Genomic DNA, 19,990 nt, shown 5'->3' with positions numbered 1-19,990 from the left:
CTTGGCGGTACAATGCAAACCGGCAGCCGGGAACGATCGAGCGCAACGAGAGTATGGTGCGCAACTGCATCGGCCGAGCCAACGACGAAATTGGCAAGTTCAATGGCTATTTCCTCCAGAAGTCGCGGAATGCCGGGAGCGGCCGGAGCAAGGTCGACATCATCACTGCAGCGCTGAGATCGATCGTTCCCGGCGGCCGGTTTGCATTGTACCGGCGAGAGACGCGCCACCAAAAGTGATCGCCGGATTGGTTCGTGCCAACCGCCGCATCTTCGGAGATTTCGAAGTACGCCTTGAACAATTTATCCATCTCCGCCGGAGTGTACGGTGTGCGGACACCGGCGCGAGTAGGAGGAGTCGGAGTTTGGGAAGGGGCGGTCTACCTAGGCTCCGGTGTCCACCCGTATCGCCCTTCGGAGGCACCTTGGTCGTCGATTGGGTATGGCCGGTAGCCACCCAGAACGGCCGAATCTTGGGTGAGAGGAGGGGCCGAATATTCCGTTTCCGGACTAGGAAACGGTTGTCCCCCGAACCATTGGGGGTTCCAACCGTGAGAGGGCGAGTTATCATCGCCTTGGCCGGACATTGTTAGGGTATGAGAGAATGAAGATGAAAATGGATATGAGAGAATGAAGATGAGAATGGATATTGGAGAATGAAGATGAGAATTGTGTAGTTTGATGTGAATTTTTGGGTGTGAAAGTGTGGGTATTTATAGATGAAAGTGTGTATTTTTGGGGGAAAAAAATAAAAAAATAATTAAAAAAAAGTGTAAAAAACGGTAATAAACTGTTATAATTTTTTGGGGAAGTGAATTTTTTTTTTATTTTTTATCTGTGTTTTTAATTAAAAACCTATTTTAAATAAAAAAATTTTGAAGGCAACGGCTATGCCGTTGCCCAATCCCGTGCCGCCACGTCAGCTGCTCGCGGCGCGGCGCGGCGCTGCTCGATGCATCGCCTTGCCAGCGGCGCGGACGGCGGTGGCGACCGTCGCCACCGTTGCGGATACTCTTAGGGCATTCTCAAATCAACCAAAAAAATAGTAGTATCTGCATTTTAGTATAAATTGTGCTTTAATTAGTATCTTAGTAATAGTACTAAGTTACTAACATATTCAATTCAAGTTCCTACACTTAATTTTCAATTTCTTTTTCAAGCAACAACCACACAATTGCTCAAGCTTCTTCGATCGACACAACCCAATTAGAAGAAGGCTAAGTCGTAATTTTAAGAAAAGAAAATACTCACGTTTTCATATGCATTCAAATTTCATACAGCACAAATGTATTTCCTCTATGAAATGTAGAAACGTTGAAAAAATATCTAAGCTTGAAAAGCCAACTTTCAGTCACTTTATACACCCCCTCAATCAGCTGGAGAGCCTTTTAATTTTAGTTTTTAGTAGTGGTATTCAGTACGGGTCATTGTCATGAATTAATTAATCATGATCGTAACAATTCCAATTATTTTATTATAGTCACACATTTTTGGGACCGAATGTACCATTTTTGCACACAAAATTCTGTAAATCTCTTTTCCCACGCATCTATTAGTATATAGATATTCTGGCCAATTAGAGGCGGTTAACTTAACCCACAGTAATAAAAAATGGCCGACGAGTCGCCGGTGTCCATCTCCCCCACCGCGCACCTCAACCGCCACCTCGACGGGATGCGCCGACGCGTCACGACCGCCCTCAGCCTCAAGACCTCCCTCCTCTCCGAGCTCAGCGGCGCCGTTGGCGACCTCGGAACCTACATCCCCATCGTCCTCGCGCTGACGCTCGTCGTCAATCTCGACCTCTCCACCACCCTCATCTTCACTGCCTTCTACAACATCGCCACCGGCGTCCTCTTCGGCACCCCGATGCCGGTCCAGCCGATGAAATCCATCGCCGCCGTCGCCGTAACTGAATCGGCTCATTTGACGGTGGAGCAGATCGCAGCCGCAGGAATCTGCACCGCCTCCGTACTTCTCTTCCTCGGCGTCACCGGCCTCATGTCTGTCCTCTACCGCTACCTCCCCCTCCCCGTCGTTCGCGGAGTCCAGCTCTCTCAGGTAACATTTTCCCCCAATTTTTTTTTCTTTTATTTCTCGCTTCGAATTCATGTTCTTTCCCGTTTCAGTCAGGAAATTTTAGTTCGAATTTGTAATCTCTCTCGTTTTATTAGAACTGGTATGATTATATAACTAGTTTCCTTGGAGCATGAATCTGAAGTCCATACTTTCCTTATCTATATGCCGTCGAGTTGTTCGACAAAATGTCTCAATGAGCTTTGTATTAATGAAAGCTTATCTAAAACACCATCTCTACCTTGTTTCGCAGGGACTTCAATTTGCATTTTCAGCAATCAATTACATCCGCTACAATCAAAATTTCAGCAAAACAACCTCAACCTCGACCTCGGATCCACGCCCCTGGCTCGGCCTAGACGGACTAGTTCTTGCCCTAGTTGGTCTCCTCTTCCTAACTCTCACAACCGGCGACGGAAGTGGCAATGCAAGTGCAGTCGACGAAGTCCCAATCAATCGAAGAAGGGTTCAAAGAAGGCTCCGCATTCTGTCAGCAATCCCATCAGCGTTGATCCTTTTTTTGCTTGGAGTAGTACTCTGTTTCATCCGTGACCCTTCAATCTTTCAAGACTTGACGCTCGGTCCGTCTAAGTTCCATGTGCTGAGCCTCACGTGGGATGATTTCAAAGTCGGGTTCATCCGAGGTGCAGTGCCTCAGATCCCCCTCTCAGTGCTCAACTCCGTCGTTGCAGTTTGTAAGCTCTCTGGCGATCTGTTTCCGGGCACAGAGGTATCCGCCACCAAGGTCTCGATCAGTGTGGGTGTGATGAACTTGGTAGGCTGCTGGTTCGGGGCAATGCCCGTCTGCCACGGGGCGGGGGGGTTAGCAGGGCAGTACAGGTTTGGCGGGAGGAGTGGCCTATCCGTTGTGTTTCTTGGATTGGGCAAGCTTGTGATCGCGCTGCTTCTTGGGAACTCCTTCGTTCGGATCCTGAACACGTTCCCCGTAGGGATTCTCGGTGTGCTGCTGCTGTTTGCTGGAATCGAGCTAGCAATGGCGTCGAGGGATATGAACTCCAAGGAAGAGTCGTTTGTGATGTTGGTGTGTGCTGGTGTGTCAATGACAGGGTCGAGTGCTGCACTGGGGTTTGTATGTGGGATTGTGTTGTATTTGCTGTTGAAGCTGCGTGAGATGGATTGGGGATGGAAGGCGGATTCCAGTGCCGGAGATGAACCATTGTTATCTTCTCCGTAGACAGAGAGAGAGCCGACCCTAATTTTTAATGTTCTTGCCTTTCATAAATTTATTGTTTGCATAGTTTTGGTGATGTTATGTGACTATAGACATGCAAAGGTGTATCAATTAGTGAAATAATGCACAACATCGACCACCATTGTGTAAATATAGAGGTTTCAGTGTATATTGTAAATTTATATATATCGTACACAATGACTTCGTACAAAGAATAAAACGCAACATAGTTACAAACCCTAATACCACCAACATACAAGCCATATGAACATAAAAAGAAGCAATACAAACAAATACTAGTACTCCCTCCGTCCCACTGAAAATTGCATAAAATCTCGTGATGCTCAAGGGACGGAGGGAGGGAGGGAGTAGTATTCAAATCCCACAATATGAGTAGATGGCGTGGTCAATGGTGGGCCCACCATCCTTGCAATATTGAAGGAAATCTATGCTGTTGAAAGGTTTAAACCTCAAAGGATTTTGATCATCAACCAACTCTTGTGGCACTTCCACCAGGCCATGAACAAACCCAAACACTCCAAAAGAATACCTATCCTTAAATCCCCTTGTAATAACCCTATGTGTCGGACTATGTAACCTCCCATTGCTCCATGCCTCATAATCAAACATATATATATTTTTAATCACAAATTTAAATAGTAGTAAAAAATTTGGGAAAAAATGATGAACTTAGAATTTACCATGAGTGATTCGCCTACTAAGACGATAAATTTGGAAGGCGATGGCTCGAAATCCATCCACTCTCCATGGCGATTTTGGACCTGCAAACCCTCGATTTCATTGGAGCAAAGCACGTTGAGGAAATTCTGGTCTTTGTGAGGTCCAAGCCCTGTGCTAGACTCGGTCGAGTTAGGCGAGTTGTATTTAATGAGTCGGATCATGTAAAACGACGAATCGCTGTGTTTTTCTAAGCCGTAGCTGCTGCTCACCATTTTCATGATCGTCTTGTTCAGTTGCAGCAATATTTTACCGTGTGAGCATATAGTTTTGCTTCAACAAAAATAGAAACCGAAAACGATTTTTTTAGCATAATATTCATGAAAAATAAAGAAAATCTATTTACTTTGAATGCTCAAGAATAATGAATTTAAAAATAGAATTAACTCACAAAAATCCATATTTTTCTTAATTGTCTAAATCATTCAAATACATGTAAAAACAACTAGAATTGCCTACTTAGGGGCATTCCAATTCGAAAAACAAAAGGAAAAAAGTGCAAAAGGTAAAAAAAAATGTAAATATCAAAGTCTAGAGACGACAAATAATATTTATAAAATTCAAGAACCGCATACATGCGTACGATAAGGTCCAGGACCATTTTTGCAGTTCTTTGTTAATATAGTTTAAACACTAACATTAGCCAATTTTCAAGTGTGTGTGTGTATGAGAGAGAGAGAGAGAGATTTAACAAGTAATTACCAGAATTTATCATTGCCATGAGGCCACATGAGGGTGGTGAAGTTTTTGAGCCTTTGAAAATTTCCTTCATCTTCAATTCCAAAATACTCGAAATGAGGTATCTTTGGATACCTACCATCATATCCAAACCCTGCAAGTTGAGAAGTATATTTCCTTTTTGTCTCATCGGGGAGAGAAAACACCTCATCCAACGCACTAAACAAGGACTCTTGTAGATGTTGTTGTTCAGGTCCAGTCTTTTCAATCGAAACGACCATACACCCGTAGGTTTCCAAGGCACGTCTCACTGAATCTGACGTCGACTTCCACGAGCTCGACCCAAGAGTCGAGCTCGCTTCGGTGAATTCGAAGATGGGGATCTTAGGTTCTTCATATGAATCCATATTTCTTGAAACTAATCCCCTTGTATGTGTGATTTTTAGTTTTTGTTTCATTACATTGCAAGTAGGTGTGTGGTATTTATAACAAAAATAAAAATAAAAAATCATAAGGTTTTGATTATTATTATTATTATTATTCATATTTTTGTGAAGATGAGTCTACATGATTTAAGTTTATTACTTTAGGCTGTCTTTTTTTAGGCTATATATATTTCCATTATCTTTTGATATCAACGTCATGCATGAATCACACTGGTCCATATAAATATGAAAAATTGGGCCACAGTTGAGCAAAATATTAGCCTATCTATTATCCTCAGTCAACGTCAAATTGAAATTATTATTCCTTCAGTCCACAAAAAATATGATACATTGTGAATAGCACGAGTTTTAATGTGGAATTGGTAAAGTAGGAGAAGGAAAAAAGTAATAGATAAGTTGTTGAAAACTTTCCTTTATTTAAATATACTCTATTTTTTTAGACAACCAAAAATGACAAATGCGCTCTATTTTTTGTGGACGGATGGAGTATATCATAAACTTATAATCACGCGGATAGGCAAGCACCAAAATTAACGCTAAACACCAAAAAAAAAATAGTGCTCGCTAATGACACTTGAACACGTTTTTTTTTGTGCGGAGACAGATTCTTGCACGAAGATATTTCATGAAAAATAAATTTAATAACTAACAGAATTGAATATAACATTCTGACTAATCAGCATACTTAAATTCGAATAATTTGTTACGAATCGGCTGACTTTGAAGACAAACACTAGAACTCAACTATATATATTTATTTATTTTGCGGTCATTTTCCGAAGTGCCAGCTGTTGGGATATTACGGAAGCACAGATGGGAATGTTGTCTTGGACCTTGAGGAGTTGCTCGGCTAAGCCTTTGACTTCCGAAGGGTAAGCGATCTGCAAGGGCATGGTTGATCATTTCATATCAGGAAGGCAAATCGAAAGTTCTGACAGCTCGAAAGATGATAATTTGATAGAGTTTCGCTACAAGAAAGCGAACTTACATATCCAACTCTCCATCCCATCATTCCATACGCTTTGGAGAAGGAAAATATGTTGACGATGTGATCATCCTCAACGCACACATGCTTTCGACTATCGTACATGAAGTACCTACAAAGCAATGAAAGTATCAATTGTGTCGAACCTCCCATATTTGGAATGGAAATGCTGCAAAAACCAGACAAGATTTGACCGCACAAACAAGGGAGTTGGAAAAGTTGTTTCAAACTAGGCATCAAGAAACTTACGATTATTCTGATAAAATCCATCTACAAAATCTATCAAGGCAGTCTCTAGATTGGATGCTAATGTAAATCTGCTATAAGAAAAGCACCTAAGATACATTTTTTCATCGGTCAATTGGTTTAAAAACCGCCAAGTGGTAAAGTAGCAATCAATCGAATCGTATCAATATTGCAAGTTCAATGAGAAAATTTTACTTACTCATAAGTGTTGTCAACCACAAGCCAGCATCCAGCTTTTTTGCAAATATCTGAAATCCTCTGCTCAGATAGCAAATGCAGAGAAATAAAGTGTCGAGGCAAACATTGTTGCAAGAAATGTTTATGGAAATTTTGCAGTGGTTAGGTAAGAGATGGAACAGAAAACGAGTCAAGAAGAGACGAACCTGGAGAAGAGGTGCAGGGATGTAGGTTCCTGACGGATTACCAGGATTTACAACAGTCACAAGCTTTGGAGTTGGTTTTCTTTGCTGAAGTGTAGCTTCCAACCAGTCTGGAAACAGAGTGCATTTCAGTACTTATAAAAGTAATGTAATAGAAACCGAACAGCATACAACACAATCTAGATGTGCATCAGTTGCATCCATTACAAGATCGACTATACCGCATCAGAAGCAGATATGGAGAATGGATGAATCAAATAGAAGGTAGTGATAAAATTACAATGTGGTTTTTTACATGCATTGAGACTCGGAAGTCTTGTTACTGGTTAGCTAGCATACATGAGGGTAGAAACCTTGTAATTGTATTATACAAGCAAATAGTGAATAAGACAAGACTACCTGGCAATTATCTAAGTTAATACTAGGAAATGCCATCATCCATAAAACGAGCATTTTCATCGAGAGATTCGAGACACTGACCTGCATCTGGATAAAGCGTATTGAGATCACCAGGGCCCACCAGAATGTCAGTCACTCCAGTCATCTGGAACGACATGTATGAATTGAAGTAGTATGGGGCGAACATGACAACACTATCTTGCGCATCACATAGTGTAAGAACAATATTCACAAAAGCCTGCAAAATTTTGGCGAGGATGGTGGTAAGACAATGCAACATGAATGCAAGCACAACGGTGGAAGTAAGCTTGAAACGGCTAAGTATGCCAGTGCTGTGTTGTTGCATATGACACAAAAGTAATCGGAGCAAACTTTAAATAAGCAATGTTACATGAGTTCTGTAGAGCAGAAAATCTATCTGTATGCAAATCAAAACTCACAGTGAGAATCTTATGAGCTAATAAGAAATCTCCAAAAAAACCACATCATCTAAATGAGGTCAACATCGATCTGGTTAACTTTTTCTACCCCTAACGAGATCCACAAAAAAATACCATTACAGAAGAGAAAAGGATAAGAAGCTTGTTCATGTGCCATGTCCATTCCAGTTACACAGATTATAAGCATCTGTCATGCTGAACTCCATTTCTATACTGTTCGACAAAGAAAGTGTCGCTAGGGAACAGCTCAACTGATTTGCCCCAGCAGTCACCATCACTGAGGAGTTCTTCAACTTGTTCTCATTGGATAGCTGCAACAAATAATTAGCTTTAGAATCAAAATGATAGATATAACCAGGTTGTTGTATAAGAAGGATCAAGCACATAAACAATGAACAATGACATTATGAATATCCTCAATCACGAATAGGGATGCATTGCAAAAACAAGCGCTAGGAGAAAAGAAGAAATTTTTTAGGTAACCAACAAATATGACCTTATTCAATAAGGCCTCTCTGAGCTCAGGGAGGCCTTCACCGGCACCATAGCGACTAACTGAAGGCTCCCATACTAGTTCTTGCACTTTCTCTAGTGCCTCCTTCGGTGGTAGCCAGTACACTAACCCCTGCAAATACCACCATTTTAAATTGATAAGAGTGCTAAAATATACTACAAAGATACACACATTAAAGTTCACTAACTAGAAGACAAGTGCTTACTTTAAGTTTCCAAACAAAGTGCTAAGATAAATCAATAATGATATTGGAAAAGCAAACCAGTATAAAGCAAGGGAATCTAAATCAGTTCCCAGTTTATGTCGATAAAAAGATCTCAATATCAGCACCATAGACCTCCTTTTCATGTTTCCACATAATTTAACATAAAACTGCTACAAGCCAAGTGAATAAATCACAATAAACTATAGTTAGATGCAGTAGTTATATAGAAAGGGCATATTCAAGATACAAATCTCAAGATGCAGGACCTTTTGTCTGCCAATATGATCAAGAACTTTAAGAAACCATAAACTAATCCCAATCAACACCATTGATTAAACAAATCTCAACTCAAGCAAAGTTCCAAAAAGAACAACCTAAAATCACTTTAAAATAGCTTTCAACAATTACAGAAATGTCATGTTCAAGAAAATGCACTTTCCCAAGAATTAGACAGCACAAACTTCATAGTTCAACAAAACAAAATCATTTAACCCTTCACACAGCTCAATTTGTCAACCTCGATGACTCAGAAAATATGTGCTATAAATTGAAAACATGGAATCTAACAAAAGTTGCAAAATTTAATATTGGGAAAAGTAAAGAAACCTGAGCTAGAGAAACGCAACCTTTCACACCTCGGATCAGCTTCTGCATCTGAAAGTATGAAAACATTAGTTTTTTACGCAATCTGAAGTAAAGAAACCACCTTTTCACAATTAAAGCTACTCATTTATCAAAAAATCAAGAAAACAGCTACAAATTATACAGAACCATAGACATGCCTATAAAATTAATTAAGAAAATTAAAGGGATTCCATTCTTTATAGATAAAAATCCAATACCTCAACCATAACAGGGGTTTCAGTAAGCAAAGCCCTCTTTGCAAGCATCCCATAAAAGAACCCATCTCTCTCTAGCTCTCTCTCTCTCTCTCTCTCTATATATATATATATATATATATATATATATATTATAGGCACCCACAAAATGCAAGCACATGTAAGTGAGAGATAAAATAATTATTTCACCATATGAAGATCATGGAATCTTTGGCGTTTTCTCACCATCTACCCTTACAAGATTAAATTTTTTGTCGATCTCAGTCAATAAGATTGCATAAAAATGGTATAAAAGCCAAAGTATACGTATATTAGTTTGCTTTTCTATATTATAATTTCACGCCTACCGTTACTATTTACTCCCTCCGTCCCGGGCTACTCGCTCATTTCCTTTTCGGCTCGGAGATTAAGGAATGAGTGTATAGGAAAGTCAAAAATGACGGCTGTAGGTGAAATTTTTTACTAGAAATGGAAAGAGTGCAAGTAACTTGGGACGCCCAAAAAGGAAATAAGTGCGAGTGGTGCGGGACGGAGGGAGTACCTTTTTTGCGTGGTAGAGATAAGTTCAATAAATATCCTCAAAAAGGTCGAGCAAAAGACTGTATTTCAATGGCTAATAGCTTTTTAATTGAATAATCTACTAAGATAACGTAAGTGATAAAAAATAATCATAAAGATGAGTAAAAGCATATACCAAAATTGAATTAATTAATATTAGATTCAATTAGTTAATTGCTGTTGTTCTATTGATAAAAAAAATTAAAGGTGACATGGAGGTAGCAATTAAAGTGTAAATATTTAATATATTTTCAATGTCTAAATATAGTTGGTCGGCTACAAATAGTTTATTATATTTTTGAGTTGTATTCAAATATTGTGGGGCTTTCCTCCTTTTTTCTTTATGCTTATTAAATTTGCCAAGGACTTAGGAGATGGCAGATACTCTATGTATGAAGGCGATGTTGCACTTTTTGGTACACAAACTATTCTTGCAAGCATAGAAGTTAACTAATGTAATTTTTTTTTAAATGGAGTAAGAGACTAAGAGAGTTAATACTTCAATGAGTTATTCAGAATCATGGAAATTAATTAATTCAATATCATAATTCAGAAATTATTTTTGTAGCAATATAAGAGAAAATCAGTTAGCTAAATTATCTCTTCCCAAAGATTGCAGTTGTTAGAATCCTGGAGAATAAAACTTCATCAAAATACACAAACTTAATTTTCCATACCTCTAGAGCATTATGTTAGTGTCAAAATTTAAATAGTGCAAAAATAAATTAAAATATACAATTAAATAATCTCGGAGGAAGTTTTTGAAATTTATGTACCAACGCTATGAAGATAGAAATAAGTGTAAAAGTTTTTAAAATAATGTCCAAACCAAATGCTACATGAAATTTGATCTTGTAGAAACTAATTTGCATTAGACCAACGAGTCAACGACTATACAAATGATTCCATCAATTAATAAGCATTTCTACAACTCTTCTAAGTGCAAGCATCTCTATGGTTTAATAGATGATTCTCAATTTTAGTTATAGCCTTTCTAACTTTAGACTTGGTTCGGAAAGAGTTGCTATTTGAAACTTAGTTATTATTTCTCAAAATCTTTTTATTCTTTCGGACTCCAAATAGCATGATGCTTCAGACTTCTGAGTCATAAATTGACATGTTTGTTAGAAATCAACATGGGGTGGTGGCGCAGTTGGCTAGCGCGTAGGTCTCATAGCTTCTAAGTCATCCCGAGCTCGAGAGTTATTCAACAATCCATTTTTAATTTTTATTTATTCCAGTTTTTTCAATTTGCCTTTCATATTTAAAAAAACACCACTTTGCAACAACCCATTTCATTTTCCTTTTTTTGCATTTTATAAATACAAACAATTGAAAAATCAATCACGCTATTCAATTTGACTCATTTATTGACTCCACAGCAGACCATCCATCTTCCTTTTTTTTGCGAATACTAAAAATTGAAAAATCAATTACGTATTCCATTTTTTTTTTGCGAATACTAACAATTGAAAAATCAATTAAGTAAGTATATCCTCATTAAAAACATCACTCACCACAAATCCACAATAAATTGAATATCAATTTTGACTCATCAAGAATTTTACAACTACTTCACTATGAGGTAGTAAATATTAGCCTCTTTTTTGGTTTCCAGGAATCTTTTTTCAAGGTCAAATTTTATCAAATCATTATTTTAGCTTTTTAACTCCTTAACAATCTCTAAACTTCACACAGTACTACCAAACAAACATATCTCATCCTTCTCTACAGATGAATGAACATTATAGAGCTCAGGACAACTTCAGTCATGCTACAACAAAACTCAATCTGAATTAAACCAAACATCCTACATAAGAGCATGCACAACGGTAGCGTCCGTCCGTCCGCGCCGCTGGCAGGAACGAGGCCCGCCGCCGCTGCGCTCGCGCCGCTGGCACGGCGCTGCTCGATGCAGGACAACTTCAGTCATGCTACAACAAAACTCAATCTGAATTAAACCAAACATCCTACATAAGAGCATGCACAACGATGGCGTCCGTCCGTCCGTTTTTTACAACTTTTTTATTTTTTATTTTTTTCCTCCAAAAATACACACTTTCATCTATAAATACCCCACTTTCACACCAAAAAATTCACATCAAACTACACAATTCTCATATTCATTCTCTCATATCCCATAATTTTTAATTTTTAGGAGTTTAATTATGTAATTTTTAATTTTTAGTATTTTAATTATGTAATTTTTAGTATTTTAATTATGTAATTTTTAATTATTAGGATTTTAATTATGTCTTTTTTATTTTATTTGTAATATTTATTGTGGTTTTTTAATGAATTTTAATATTATGGAAATGTTTTTGTTTAATTGAATTTTAAATTGAATTGTGCTCGTCCTTGCGGAAGAGCACAGATGTGGGTGTTGTGCTCTTGTCAGATAGGGCAGGAATAGTGGCGCCGGGCCCACAACCGTGCTCGCTGGCAAGAGCACGGTTGTGGATGCTCTAATCCCCCTTCACCAAACAATAACCATCACAAAAAATATAATCCTCACACAACCAAACAACATTCAAATCCCTACACCTAAAATCACATAGTATAAACCAACAAACACATAACTCCAATCCCAGCAAAAGAATCCTCCCGCAACGAATGCCAACGATCCGAATCCCCCTCCTCCACGAAGCTACATTGTCGAAAGACTACAACACCTCATCCTTCCTCACCTCCTCATCCTTCCTCATCTCCTCCAACTCCTTCAACCAGAGCTCACCAAACTCACAATCCTTCCACTGCTCAAACCACGGCCCCCCAAGCGTGTAATGTATCGCCTTCGGATAGGTGCTCGGATCACCCTCCACAGCCCTATTGTGCCCCACAAGGAAGTTCCACACAAAAGGAACCTCACCAATGTCATCATCTTCAAGCCATTGGAACCTATGCAGGTACGCCCCCGTCTCCTTGTTCACGACCTCAGGCGTTAGCACGCGATTCTTTGGGTGGCCGCAGTTGTAGACCACCATCGAAGACCAGTTCTTCCTCGGATAAACAGTCTGCACGGCCCCATCCATCTTCGTGGTCTCTTTAGGGGCGTAATCGTGCTGAACGCACATGATCGCGTATTTCTCATCGATCAATCGGAACAATTCGCTGATATCGGCTAGGTATAGGAAATCGCAATCCACGAAAAACGCCCAGCCATCGAAATTGGCGAGGAATGGGGTGAGGAAACGGGAGAATGAGAACTCCGTGCTCTCTAATTTCCCCCTTTCACGCCAATAAACCCCCTTCTCGCGCAATTCGGACTGCTTGATCGGGTGGATTTCGAGCGGGATTGAAGATCTTTTCAATAGAGAGTAGCGGCAGACTTCGTAGGCGAGATCCTCGCGCGGATCGTAGCCGATGAAGATCTTGAATGGCTTACCGCTGGCATTGCCGTTGCTCGATTTTGGATCCGCGACGCCGTTTTGGTGGTGCGGTTCTGCTACGGAATTGGGCATAATTTCTCGGCTGCGAGCTGCCAATGGAATAAAACCTAGAAAATGAATTCGAAGGAAATGAGAAGAATTGTGGAATTCGTCGTAGAGAGATTACCTGGCTAGCAGAGCAGATCTGGGATTGGCGAAAATGGAGCCGTGTAGAGCAAAGAAAAGCGTCAAGATTGGATTTTTTTTCAAAAAAATGCAGTTTTTGTAGTTTCAATTTGGGTCGCAGATTTAGAGAGACGAAATATATACTCACCGCAGATGCGTCGGTGGCCGAAAGCGATTAAGAGAATCTAGTAGATTTTTGGCATTTGTTTTAAATTTTTTACTATTATTATTTTTTACCCTTAAATTTAAGTTATGTTTAAGCAATAAATTGGCGAATGATAATATTAGTGGCGACGAAGTGTAACTGTATAAGAATATCTATAAAAATTGAGATTATAGTTCCACTATTTAATACGGAGTAGTTCTAAACTCAGCACTCTTATATTTAGTATTACACTATTACTATAGCCCATTGTTTAAAATAATAATAATAATAATAATAATATATGATTTTACTACCTTAACCATAATATTCGAATTGTCTTTTAATAACTGAGAGACCAGCCTAATGGCCCATGAAATGTGGACTGGAGGCCCAATATAAGTTAAGCTAGAGGATAGCTGGACAGTTATAGAGCTCATGATCCAACTAATCCACTACAACTTTTTCTTTTTCCACTTTGGTGATCCATTATCAAAATTTTCAGTTTTTTCCATTCAATTTTAATTTTTCGTATTTTAGTTTAGTTATGTACTAACTATTAATATAATTATCTATTTTTAATTAGTGTTATTTCTCACATTTAATTTTGAAATTAATTATTAGAATTTATTATTCTTAAATATATAAGGGATATAAATTTTGAAGTTTTTACTTTAGTAAATGAATACTGCTAAAAATGAAATTTTCATAAATAATTAAGTCAAGCATAAAACTAGTCCTAAAATGCAGCCAAGAGCTGTTGATAACTAGATTAAATTTAAATACATAATTCTAGAAGAGAGAGACCATCAACTTACTACTACTCCATTAAGCTCAACAAACAATGTCGTTTAATTACTTAGCAGAAATTATGGATAGATCTGAATATCAGATACATGAGGTCAAAATAATCACTTGATTGAATAGATCAAAACTAACACATTATGTACCACTATTTTCATAATGTAAAACATTGAGATCCAACAATATTTTGGCTGAGACATAATGTATGCATTTATGATAAACGATTGCGATACTTTAAAAAATACAACTATATGAGATTCAGCATTTGTTTATAAATATAAGCAACAAATTATTGGAATAAGTAGTGTATATTTCAAAGTTACAAAAGTGAAACTAAATCACTAAAATCTATAATAATACATAAAAAGTTTGTTGCATTTAATTAAATTCCTGAGATCTAGAACAAGAAAGAAACGCCTCTATATGCACAAGAAACTCTAAACCAAGAGATCCCATTGCCGTGTCGCCAAATCCTTCTTCATCGATTCATGCTTAACCCATTTGAAGCTGTTTTAGGAGCTGCCAAAAAACAAAGAAAAAAATTAATTACATAAATTACAATATACTACAAACATGCATATATTGTGCTAAAATTGAATTTATTTAATCAAGGATGATTCTCTTACATAATCCAATAGCCTCTGAACTCTTCATCAATCTCACTCTCTTACATGTCTCAACAAACATACTGCACCAAACCGAGAAATATATATTAATAAAATTATAAAAACAATTAGTTTAGTATCAGTAAAATCAGATCTTAAGGGCTTGTTTGGTTTGCTTGATTTGATATGGCAAATTAAGATAGTGCATAGATTTTATAACTATGTTTTCAGCTGACAAATTAGGAAGCTGGTTAAATAGACCACAAATTGAACAACCTCATGCTATATCTTGTTAGCCTGAAATAAAAATTTAATATCATAACAAAATAAAATTGAAAACTTACTTCCAAGGCACATCTCCAACCAACATCCAATCTCCATCTCTATCCTCATAAGTAGGCACATATTCTATCCCATTTGCAGTATCCATGATCTTCCTCTCATTCATCACATTACCTAAAATCAACAAAATATATATTTTCAACATTTAGTAAAAAGAAATAAAACAAAAAAAGAAAATAAACAAAACAAAATTAATTTTATGTACTTACAAATGGTTAAGCATGTAAACATGTCCTCCAAAGCAGCCAAGAGTTGTTGATAACTAGAATACATTTCAAGATCAACTTTTCTCAAATATGGAGCTCCATCAACAGCCACTTTCACATATTTGCAGCTCTTCATCATATTTTTTCGGTAAGATCTCACCGGCGGCCACCCCACAACTTGCGCCCTACAAATCAACAACATATTTTACATTATTAATCAAGAAATATAATATATTTAGTCTATAAATCTCACACCAGTTGTCTTATCAGAGTCCGTAACAACAATTACTCACTTGGTCGGAGGGGGTGTCGAGACGCTAACTTCGTCGTGATCGCAGCTTGCACCGAGTTTCAAGTCCACCATATCGCTAAACCCGCGCTTGGATCCGGGCTTGGGCGGCGCGCCACCGGGTAGGCCGAGCGTAAGATCGGTTTTAAGGCAGCCGGAGAATTCCATTTCCGACAAAATGCTTCGGATTTCGGTTGACATTTCAAAGTAAAGATTAATTGCAGGAGGAGAAGATTTTGACTGTTTTGGATTGAACCTTTTTTGCGTGTGATTTTTTGATTTTGGGTTTTGGTTTTGGGTTTGGGTTTTTGGTTGATATAGAGAGGAGGAAACAAGACGTCAGCGTGTGGGTGGACGACGGACCAGTGGCTGATCGACGCGTGTCCGATGATGGGGGATTATGATTTCCAAGTCGATTTGTTGTGATGGTAAGCGTGTGGGTGTGCGTGTTTTGTGATTTTGAGTGCTTTCCGACATGTGGGCCCACTGGGGTACGATTTTGTCTTTTTTTTCATGAGTAATAAGCAGGGGCCTCTTTCTTCTGTAGCTAGCTGGTCCAGCTAAAACTTTTAAATGCAATGGATGTGTGTGTGATTTGTACTCCCTCCATCTTCCTTAAAATATTCACTTTTCTATTTTAATTTATTCCACTCAAAATACTTATTTTCTATATTTAGCAAAAAAATCATTCCTTTTTCTTTTCTTATTAAAATATTTAATTACTTTTTTTCTATATTTACTCTACCTAACAATTCTTTCTAAAATTTCGTGTAACTTAAGAATATGGACATTTTAAGTAGAACGAAAGGAGTACTTAAAACCGAGTGGAATGATAAAAATATAAATAAAAGTGTATTTTAGTCATAAAAATAAGAAATTTGGGAACAACACAAGTTTTAATGCAAGTTTGGTAACGCATAAGAGATAGAAAAGGAAAAACAATTAGATTATTATTAGTGAAGAATGGAGTCCATCCCATTAGAGAGAAAAACATACTCACTTCATCCCAACTAAGTTGAGTCAACTTTTGGGCACAGTAATTACGAATTTGGATTGAAAAGCATGAGAAATGAATAAAGTAGCTAGAAAAGATAAAGATAGAGTAAAGTAGGTGATAGAATATAGTAAAATAGTTTACATGTTTAATTTTTTTGTCAAAAAAGACAATGAGTCAATTCAGTTAGGATATCGCAAAAAGAAATATAACTCAATTTAGTTGGAATGAAGGGAGTACCAAATATAGAATGAGCTAATTTTAAGGGGCGAAGAGAGTATAAAAAAGTATTGGGATGGAGATATATATTATGTTGGTGATTATATTATTCAAAATATTAGTAGTACTGTTATTTATAATTTTATATGTAAACAGTTCGTTGTACTAAAATGAAAAATATTGCATTGTACGTATACAGTCATTGCTTTAGTTTTTTTTTAATTAAAAATACTCGCCTTTTACCGGACTCCAACCATGGTGTTGTACTCATTCACCATGAATATGCATCTATTGTATATTTTCCCAGTTCGATCAATTTTACAAAAAATAAAATGACTTTGCTGTTAGTTTTTATAATAAAATAAAGTTTTTACAATGTGTGTAGGATACGTATATGTGACGTACGAATGATACAAAATATGCATATGTATACATTATGCCGTAAAGGCTAACATGGAGTTCAAAAATGTAATATTGATGTAACATGACGCGACTAGTTTGGCAGGATGGGTCACTAAATTTGTTGTCAATTCCATACAAGTTCTAAATAATTGTATTTGGCTCAATTCTAGTACAAATTCCATAGTAACGAAGATGTTTCTTTTCGGCACGGAGATTAAGAAACATTGTGTTAAGTGAGTTATGTAAAAAGAGAATAAAGTGGAAAATGAAAAAGGTAGAGAGATGAAGATAGAAAAAAAGTAAGAGAGAGTAAAGTAGGAGTAGGTGTGGAAAAATGTGTTGACTTTTACTAAAAATGGAAATGACACTATTATTATGGAACGTACCAAAATGACAAAATGACTCTACTATGGAACGGTGGGAGTAATATTTTATTGCTTTAAGGCATTGGCCACAAATTTTCTCCCGATACTGTTAAAACTCTTAATTCTTGTCCCACATCGACTTGGTGATGGTCCTAACTCCTCTATATAAGGGTGGATAACCGTCCCCCTTATAAGGCCTTTTAAGGGGTGAGTGGCTCGTTTCTAATATGGTATCAAAGTGGGCCCAAGTCGATGATGGATTTTATCTCTTTATGTCTTCTCTTGCCTACCCACGTGATGGAAGTCCGATGTGTCATTCCGGCCTACACGTGAGGGGGCATGTTAAAACTTTTAAATCTTGTCTCACATCGACTTGGTGATTATCTTGACTCCTCTATATAAGTATGGATAACCTTCCCCATTATAAGGCATTTTAAGGGGTTAGTGGCTCATTTTCTAATATGGTATCAGAGCGGGCTCAAGTCGATGTTGGATTTATCTTTTTATCTCTTCTCTTGCCTATCCACGTGATGGAATTCCGATGTGTCATTCAGGCCCACACGTGAGGGGACGTGTTAAAACTATTAATTCTTGTCCTTCATCGACTTGGTGATGGTCCTAGCTCCTCTATATAAGTGTGGATAACCCCTCCTATAAGGCCTTTTAAGGGAAGAGTGGCCCATTTACAACAAAAAAAATTGTTAAAAATATGTATCATGTAATTAAGGACGCTAATTTGTGTTTCTAAATATACCACCAATACTTCTAAAAGCGTTTTTATATTAGTGTCCCACCTTAAATTAGAGAAAGCAAATGAAAGTGTCCTAAAAATCAAAAGATTAAATCAATTTGTCTTTAATTTAGGGACACTTGCTTTTGCGTCCTAAATTATTGTTATTTTTTGAAACGGTAGCGTCTCAATTTTTATATCATTAATAAAGATAAGTTTTTTGTAGTGCGGTCTTTATACACAATATATTAACAAATCAAGTACATACATTATTGCGTGCATGTTAACACAGTAATAGAGTAGTTATTATTCAAATACAAGTCTCGAGTTTGATTCTATCGTAACATGACTTTTAAATTTCATAGTAATATTTATTATTTATTTTTAAGGATATTTCAGATTCTATTTTCAAAACACGAATCTAAATGTCCGAAATACTATCCTAGGTCAAAATATATGCCTTTTATAAATTAGAGTAGCTTTATATAGTTAAAGGTGATTAGGTTCAACTTAACACAAAATTATATTGGTTGTGTTTTGTGGTTTTCCTAAGTGATAATGTTGGGCAAGAAACAGAAAATATAAATCTCAACGGGAAATCCTTTCCGATAAAAAGACATTAAATCTCATTTAATTTGTTATTGCTTTTTTTTTTTGGAGAACTACTTAATCTTCATCTTACTTGGATTCAACCCTCTGGAGATTTCCATATCTCTCATCTAATTTATTGATTATAAAACTGAAGAAAGTGAAATAAAAATTACCCATACAATCGGAATTTGAACTGGCGTATCAAAGATCGTGTTTGATTCTGATTTATGTTTTCTATATCAGCCCAAAAGCATATTAGTATTAGATCATGGATTTTCTTTAAAAAAATGTTTATGCAGATAATTTCATAATTTGAGTAAATTTGAATCCACAACTCATCTAATATATAGTACTCCCTCCTCCCATTCAAGATAAAAGAAAATAGTTTAATGAGTAGAGAGAAGATATGAATTTTATCTAAATATACAAAGATGGCATCATAATTAAGATAAATTATAAAAACGAAAAAGAAAAATAAACATATTGAATTAGTCAATATTATAGTACTCCAAAATGGAAAGAACCTCTATTTTACTACATTTTGAAATTCAGTAGCAGAACAACTTAAATGAAAAAAATCTTTACAACTATATATGTCTAAATATGCGGAAATGAAGAACAATAAATCTGTATGACCAAATTTTGTACTACCACAAATTAGTTTATTTAAAAAAATTAATTAATATATGCATTTAATTAAAATATATGGACATATATATAATATATGGAATGTGCATAATATTGTGATCATGTATAAATAATTTGTTTATAAATTTTTCATTTTTTAATCATAAAATGTAATTAGGTGCACGGAGAGAAGCGCAGATGCAGAGAAACACGGGGGCCGTGCTGGTTTGAGCAAAGGCAAGGTGAAAACTGAAAATAATAAGGCGGAAATGGGGGCCCACTTGTCTGGACAAAACTGATACAAGTCAACAAGAAAAAATGTACAAAACCCAATAGGCATTCAATAGTGGGCCCGGTTCCGCATGTGAACCTGTTGGTTTGTCGGCTAATCAACTCTCAATTTCAAGACCACCTATATTTTCTCT

The 19,990-nt window shown here is 36.9% G+C and overlaps 5 protein-coding genes across 5 annotated transcripts; 1 reads left to right on the top strand and 4 right to left on the bottom strand.

Annotated features, from left to right (window-relative positions):
• Positions 1-1,491: 1,491 nt before the first annotated feature.
• Positions 1,492-3,418, top strand: LOC121797928 (molybdate transporter 2-like). The gene is made up of 2 exons (XM_042196711.1): positions 1,492-2,060; positions 2,329-3,418. Exons 1-2 carry the CDS (start codon positions 1,611-1,613, stop codon positions 3,268-3,270), a joined length of 1,392 nt encoding a protein of 463 aa, XP_042052645.1. The 5' UTR covers positions 1,492-1,610; the 3' UTR covers positions 3,271-3,418.
• Positions 3,419-3,558: 140 nt separating this feature from the next.
• On the bottom strand, positions 3,559-5,121 carry LOC121797929 (probable 2-oxoglutarate-dependent dioxygenase AOP1). Its single transcript, XM_042196712.1, has 3 exons — positions 4,708-5,121; positions 3,969-4,278; positions 3,559-3,882 (listed from the first exon to the last, which is right to left on the bottom strand). Exons 1-3 carry the CDS (start codon positions 5,088-5,090, stop codon positions 3,643-3,645), a joined length of 933 nt encoding a protein of 310 aa, XP_042052646.1. The 5' UTR covers positions 5,091-5,121; the 3' UTR covers positions 3,559-3,642.
• Positions 5,122-5,750: 629 nt separating this feature from the next.
• Positions 5,751-9,305, bottom strand: LOC121800265 (aromatic aminotransferase ISS1-like; the record flags this gene model as incomplete). The annotated part of the gene is made up of 9 exons (XM_042199838.1): positions 5,751-6,010; positions 6,118-6,226; positions 6,560-6,618; positions 6,744-6,850; positions 7,221-7,380; positions 7,834-7,890; positions 8,076-8,204; positions 8,905-8,952; positions 9,141-9,305. Coding segments are annotated over 9 exons (957 nt in total), but the record flags the coding sequence as incomplete, so codon positions are not given.
• A 2,885-nt stretch (positions 9,306-12,190) lies between these two features.
• LOC121798719 (protein CDI-like) lies at positions 12,191-13,473 on the bottom strand. The gene is made up of 2 exons (XM_042197859.1): positions 13,251-13,473; positions 12,191-13,173 (listed from the first exon to the last, which is right to left on the bottom strand). Exon 2 carries the CDS (start codon positions 13,154-13,156, stop codon positions 12,359-12,361), a length of 798 nt encoding a protein of 265 aa, XP_042053793.1. The 5' UTR covers positions 13,157-13,173; positions 13,251-13,473; the 3' UTR covers positions 12,191-12,358.
• Positions 13,474-14,459: 986 nt separating this feature from the next.
• LOC121797861 (auxin-responsive protein IAA17-like) lies at positions 14,460-15,942 on the bottom strand. Its single transcript, XM_042196618.1, has 5 exons — positions 15,642-15,942; positions 15,352-15,533; positions 15,145-15,256; positions 14,822-14,883; positions 14,460-14,714 (listed from the first exon to the last, which is right to left on the bottom strand). Exons 1-5 carry the CDS (start codon positions 15,836-15,838, stop codon positions 14,674-14,676), a joined length of 594 nt encoding a protein of 197 aa, XP_042052552.1. The 5' UTR covers positions 15,839-15,942; the 3' UTR covers positions 14,460-14,673.
• Positions 15,943-19,990: the final 4,048 nt, after the last annotated feature.

Source organism: Salvia splendens, chromosome 4, assembly GCF_004379255.2.
Source record: "Salvia splendens isolate huo1 chromosome 4, SspV2, whole genome shotgun sequence".
In the NCBI taxonomy this organism is placed as follows: domain Eukaryota; kingdom Viridiplantae; phylum Streptophyta; class Magnoliopsida; order Lamiales; family Lamiaceae; genus Salvia; species Salvia splendens.
The sequence above is the reverse complement of the archived record's forward strand: the minus strand, read 5'-3'. Positions and strand labels throughout refer to the sequence as shown.

Coding starts and splice junctions, on each gene's coding strand:
- LOC121797928 (XM_042196711.1), top strand. CDS start 1,611: ATGGCCGACGAGTCGCCGGTGTCCATCTCCCCCACCGCGCACCTCAAC. Junction 2,061..2,328: donor GCGGAGTCCAGCTCTCTCAG/GTAACATTTTCC, acceptor CTTGTTTCGCAG/GGACTTCAATTTGCATTTTC.
- LOC121797929 (XM_042196712.1), bottom strand. CDS start 5,090: ATGGATTCATATGAAGAACCTAAGATCCCCATCTTCGAATTCACCGAA. Junction 4,279..4,707: donor CATGGCAATGATAAATTCTG/GTAATTACTTGT, acceptor TTTTTGTTGAAG/CAAAACTATATGCTCACACG. Junction 3,883..3,968: donor TAGTAGGCGAATCACTCATG/GTAAATTCTAAG, acceptor TTTGATTATGAG/GCATGGAGCAATGGGAGGTT.
- LOC121798719 (XM_042197859.1), bottom strand. CDS start 13,156: ATGCCCAATTCCGTAGCAGAACCGCACCACCAAAACGGCGTCGCGGAT.
- LOC121797861 (XM_042196618.1), bottom strand. CDS start 15,838: ATGTCAACCGAAATCCGAAGCATTTTGTCGGAAATGGAATTCTCCGGC. Junction 15,534..15,641: donor TCGACACCCCCTCCGACCAA/GTGAGTAATTGT, acceptor GTTGATTTGTAG/GGCGCAAGTTGTGGGGTGGC. Junction 14,884..15,144: donor GTTGGAGATGTGCCTTGGAA/GTAAGTTTTCAA, acceptor GGTTTGGTGCAG/TATGTTTGTTGAGACATGTA.